Consider the following 6000-nt stretch of genomic DNA (forward strand, 5'->3'; position numbering starts at 1 on the left):
GGGTCTTTCAAAATCTCCAGGAGGGATCTGTGTTCCCTAGGTCATCCTTTCTTCAAACTGCAACCAGGAAATTCCTGCCAGGATGTTGCCTTCTACAGCTACCTATAGGGATACAAATGACTCTCCCTGGCCATACCCCCTGTGGACCAAGTTCCCACTGGATAGAAAAACTCTGGGTTCAATTTTTCTCAGAAGAGTGGAATGAATTTATAGGTCTATAGATCAGAGAAGAAAAGAGGAAGAACAAGCAATTCTTCTCACTGAACATCATGGGCATGCGACTCTGTACAGCTCTGGCCTTTGACTAGCAAAGGTCAAGATTCAATGATTACAGTGACATCAACAAATACAAACCATTCCATCTCTGCAGTTCTGAGCACCGAATACATTCCTTAACTGCTTCCAAACATCTGGCCCTCATTTTTCACTGGAGCCAACTGAGCTGCCCTTACTGTCTGCAACAGCTCCCTAACTCGTTTCCCTGCCCCTGGCCTGGCTCTGCTCATCCATTCCCCTAGGAAGGCCATGGTGAAAGACAGAGATAATCCCATCGGTTTTTCACTTCAAACCAGCCAATATCTCCCTGTGCCTTGGTATAATTTCTATATTCTTCATCTTGGTTCTTGGCCCTGCTGTGATCACTGGTCTGCTCTTCAGTCTTATTTGGCATCACTATCATCTCCTTCTAGCAAATGGGAAGCTCTTTCAATGTCCTCAGTGAACACCCACCCCCACCCCAGCCTCCATTCTTAAGTCTCTGTTATACTTCGTGCAAGCTGCCTTTTCCCTACACACTCTCCTACTCCTCCCGGAAGTCCTACCTGACTTTTTTCTCAAGGCACAGGACACTCCAGGTAGAAGGTTCATCTCCTAACACCCTCCTGTAGGATTCTGCACTTCCAACAATGCTTGTCACAGAGACTTGCTTGTCTATTTGTGCTGCAAACAAAGCTAAAGCTCCCTGGGAGTGAGAATTGGCTTGTCTTGTCTCTCCTATAACCTCAGTGTGCATCATAGTTATTGGGTACATAGTTTACTGAGTGACTAGATGTATGTATACAAGAGATGGTATACAGCCTAGGCCTAAAGTCTCAGGAGATAGGAGGAAATGCTAACATACCATTACAGGTACAACGCACGTTTCTATAGAAGCGTGGACACACAAAGCTGATGCGAGCCGTGCTGTAGGTCATGAGTGCATGGGAATCCAGAGATAGGCCTTGCTCACAGTGCTGCTCCTGGCAGTCTAGGCCAGAGCAGTTCTTCTCCAGGATAGCTGAGATGCGCATCACATTCTCCAGGTGCCGCCTGGCATTGGACAGCTTCTGGATCAGGTAGGCTGGTTTGTAGAACTCGCCGTTGTGCATCTCCACTGCAAAGAGCATATCCAGTTGGTTGGTGCCTGCCACTGGCTGGATGCTGATAATGTGCAGGTTGTCCTGCTTCTGGGTGAGGACTGCATTCCGCAGGGTGCGCCTGAACCCATGCATGTGCAGCCCCACGAAGTCCTCAGGGGACACATTCTCAAAGCGGATGGTGACGGTGTTCTGTAGCATCTCATGCCCCAGCTGCTCCACGTGCACAATCACGTCGATGGGGACCTGGAAGCGGCCGTCGCTCACAGACACATTCAGGACATACTTGCCACTGTCCAGCCCACCCAGGGCAATGATTTTCCCATCATGGCTGTTCACTTTGAACAAGCTCTTCTGCTCTGACTTCAGGGCAAACGTGAGCACATCATACACATCTTGATCTGTGGCGTGGATCTTCCCAATGACTCCACCAGGGAAGTCATCCTCCATTGTGACTATGAAAATCTCCAGGGGGATGGCAGTGGGCTTGTGGGTGCTTTCCTCAATGACCCGCACTCGAACATAGGAGTGAGAAACTTGCTGTGGTTTGCCTGAGTCTTTTGCCTAGGGTAACCAAGAGGAAGAGATGCAAGAAATTAAGAAAACAGCCACTATCATGAAAAAGAAACCAAAGAAGATAGAGGTACTTTTCAGTAGGTTGCCTCTTTGTCTATCCTATGTCACTACTCTGAAAAATGCTGAGGCTGTACACTTAAATAAGAGGAGTGATTTATCATCTTCAGTCTCCATGTATACACTCTGTTATGGACAATAAAATGTGTCAACATAATCAAGCCAGGGGGAGTGAATGGAGAAGGAGGCTGGGGATGTTACAACATACAACATGCTCACAACAGCCTGGCCTGCTTTTATTTTGGCCAGAAACCACAGGCAAGCCTGATAAAACAGCATTCTGACTTGGAGATGGAATCTGTTCTCTGCTGGTTTCTTTCCTGTTGATTGGACCAGATGGCACTTTTCTGAGCATTTAAGAGGCAACATCATTTCAATGGGATTATAACACCATGAGATTTAGAATGAAAAATGGCACACCAAAGGGAAAAACAGAGAGCTTATAAAAGCTTCTACTTTTTCCCTTCTTTATGTAGGGTCTGATGGAACACTCTAACAATGGACCTTTAGTGAGCACCTGTCACTCGCAACATGGAAGCAGTTAGTGGTGAGGAGCTTCAGAAGGGCAGATTTCTACAGATGGATCCATGGAACAATTGTTTAAAGAGCTAGAGCTCTAGTGTCCTACAGGTCAGGTAGGATTAGGGGATGTGCATCCTTACTTGGAGAAAGCAATGTAAGAGCAAGTGTCTGGTATCAGACAGGACAGAACTGGAATCTTAGCTCTGACATTCACTCCATAGCTAGCACTGAAGAAGTTACTTCACTTCTCTGAGCTTCTATTTTTTTATCCTTAATATGAGCAAAATACTAGTAGTTTCTGTCTCACAGGGTTCTTGTGGGAATTAAAAGAGTGATTGTAATGTGCTCAACCCAAGTGTAACCAATAGAAATACTTAGCTTGTTACAGTTCAGAGGACTGTTGCTGTTTTTATCAATACCATCACCACACACTTTACCTAAATGGAAGCTGAGACCTCCTGGGGAAGTTATGTTTGGTACAGGAGATTGAACTTGAAGTCAAGCCATGGAGAGCCTCAGAGGACAATTTGGACCACACAGATTAACTAGTGTTTGCCACCATAATATTAGGGGTCACAAATCATGAAGCTGCTGGGACAAAGTGACAGTAGACCTGTGATCAGAGAAAGACTGGAGGGTGACATGTGCCTACATACCACAATATCCCAAATAATGGAAGCCTGGAGCCAGAATCCAACTTGCAGGCCCTAAGTTTTCAAGCTCTAAAGAAGCACTGACTTTATTTTTAAATTTCAGGGTGGGTATCAACAATTTTTGTTTAAGGGCTAGAGAAAATTTTGGGCTTTGTGGGTTATGTAGTTCTTGTCAACTACTCAGTTCTGTTCTTACAGTCTAGAAACAGCCATGGAATATGTGTAAATGAATGAGTGAGCCTGTGTTCCAGTAAAACTTTATTTACAAAAACAAGCTGGTAAGGGTAGGATTTGCCCTAAGGGCTATAGTTTGCTTATCAGGACAAAATCAAAGTGAAATGATCAGCCCAAGAGGGGTGAACAAAGCCAGAGAAATCACCTAGGAGGCTCTTATAGTAACAGCATGTATATAAAGTAGTAGAGAATAAAGTAGTGGTGAAGGGAACACAGTAATACACACAGGAACCTTATGGAGGCAGAAGATACAGGGACTTGGTACATTTTCATATTAGGGTGTATGAGGAGAAGGCTCACTATGGGGATTACAACATCTGAGACATGATACCTCCTCTCTAACAACTAGAAAAATTAGATAATTTGGGCAAAGAATTATATTCATTGCTGTGAGAAGACACTTGCAAGTTTGCCTTGGCCCTCAAGTCTCTACTCTGTGATTGATATAAAATCATTTATATATTATTATTATTGGAGAGATGAGAGACATGGTCTTAACCTGCAGTTACTAATTTAGATATTTTTATGGGGTAGAATAAATTCCAACTTTTCTAGAGAGATAGCACAGACAATCCAATGCTATGCAAATACACAGAATTACAGTTAGCATCACCATTGTTCCTGATGGCCTTAGCTTGCCCTTTTTGGCCCCAGTGGGTGGGAAAAGTCATTCAAATTTGGTGATGGGATCCCAATCTTGCTGATGGGAAGTTCCTACGTGGTTATATTATGTGTCATCTTCTTTTTTGTTCCTTTTTATGCCTGTTGCATACCTGCTACTCTGCCTCTCTGGCCTATTTCTTGTCACAGAGACCAATACCAGTAGGGAGCTAAGTTGCAGAAATACCAATACCAGGACTGCCAAGGACCTAGGATCTTGGTCCCCTCCTTCTTCACTAGGGGATGACTTGACAAGCAGAGGTCATAGCATAGCTTAATCCCACTACCAGTTATATCTGATAGTTTCCCCAAGTGGGGAAATTGGCAAATTATACTAAGTGTAAACAAGTCTTCAGGGGCTAATTAGAGCCTCTGGAATTTTCAGACATGTATATTTAAATCTATGACTATCTGCCAGGCACAGCTTCCAGGAATGTCCTTCCAAATCTGTGTTTCCCTTCCTTCCATTTCAACACACACACACACACACACACACACACACACACACACACACACACGCACACACGCACACACGCACACACCGGCCACTTTTACTGGTGTGAAATTGAATTTGGGATGAAAAGAGGAACATTCCTTCACAGTTGCTCCATGAAGAAAAACCAATTAAAAGGCAAAGAAATAAGCATAAGAGACAAAGGTACACCGATGTGCCCAGAGGACAAACTATACCTGGACACACAGCACATACTCCGGAGACTCTGTGTGCTGGAAGACTACTGCTGACCGAAGGACTCCATGAGCGTCCAACACGAACTCCTCTTCTTCATTTCCCGACAAAATAGAGAATGAGAAGGGAGGCCCATTGTGAAAGGAGTCTCTGTCTGTCACCACCAGCTGCAAGATGCTGGTGCCCACTGGCTTATTTTCCTGCATAAGAGTATAGTGAAAAGGAAGAGAAAAATTATACCTCTGCACATTTAAAAACCCATCATTACCAGCTGAAAATGTGATGCTGGAAAGCCAAGGTCTCAGTAGAAGGGATTCCCTGTGATGTTATCATGTCTTCTGTTGTCCACAGACATCCTGATTTCCATCTAGGCTTGCCTAGCCTTGCCCATCCCAACCACCCCAGGAGACAAACACTCTGCAGGTGGGAGCACAGGATTTTGTGTGGAACAGGCCTGAAGTCCAAGGATGGTGCAGAGTGTACCTTGCCCTCCATCTGCTCTCATTGATGTGTATTTACCTAAAGAGCTCTGGGGAAATACGTTCTCTCTAGCCTTTCTGTGGTAGAATTCTTCTCACCTTATTGAGTTGGGAAGGCACTCATTTACCTTTGCCACAATATGATTATGCCCAGTGCTGTGACTCAACTTACAAGATCAGGCATTTTTGAAGGACTGTGCTTGGCTACTTCTCAGTCAACATACAGAGGCAAATACTAGGTTGAAAAATGGGGGCTTTTACAACTCATCCCTGAAACATAATTGTACCATGTAATTTTCCAAGGGAGAGAATGGAGGCCACACATATCTCAACTTGAGAATAAGAAGGGAGGAAGCAATTCCTTAAATTTATTAGAATCTTTGGAAACCAGGAGGATATTTCCAAACATTATTTTGCAAAAACTCTCTGCCTCCCCCCCTAAAGGAAATATAGAGAATGGTGTGGTTCTTCCTTGGGTCAAAGATTATCTTCCCCATTTGAAAATCCTGAAGCAATCTTTTAGTATCTCGAGGATTGCTTTCCTCGCTCCACTGGACTTCAGCATCACCACAGCCTGCACCCCAGGCAGCCTTCACCCAGGAAGCTCTCCTGGTCTTCTAGTGATATCGGTTGAAGGAATGAGTGAGTTGGGGTTAGATAGGTGGTGACTATGATACCCTGTAGCTCAGAGAGGAGGCCCACTCAGGGTTTATGTGCTAAATTGGATTTATGAAAAGCATGTGTGTTTATAAGATTATTTCTTTGTTGCTTTGTAT

General features: G+C 44.3%; 1 protein-coding gene across 1 annotated transcript in view; it reads right to left on the bottom strand.

The window, feature by feature from the left end:
* The window catches only part of Fat3 (FAT atypical cadherin 3), a 526046-nt gene that overhangs the window by 43018 nt on the left and 477028 nt on the right, over window positions 1–6000 (bottom strand). The window contains exons 17-18 of the mRNA XM_013028825.1: window positions 4748–4945; window positions 1121–1919 (exon numbers count right to left, since the gene is read on the bottom strand). Of these exons, the coding sequence (XP_012884279.1) occupies window positions 1121–1919; window positions 4748–4945 (997 nt within the window). The remainder of the gene's footprint in view (window positions 1–1120; window positions 1920–4747; window positions 4946–6000) is intronic.

This window comes from Dipodomys ordii, unplaced genomic scaffold, assembly GCF_000151885.1.
Source record: "Dipodomys ordii isolate 6190 unplaced genomic scaffold, Dord_2.0 Scaffold114, whole genome shotgun sequence".
Lineage (NCBI taxonomy): Eukaryota > Metazoa > Chordata > Mammalia > Rodentia > Heteromyidae > Dipodomys > Dipodomys ordii.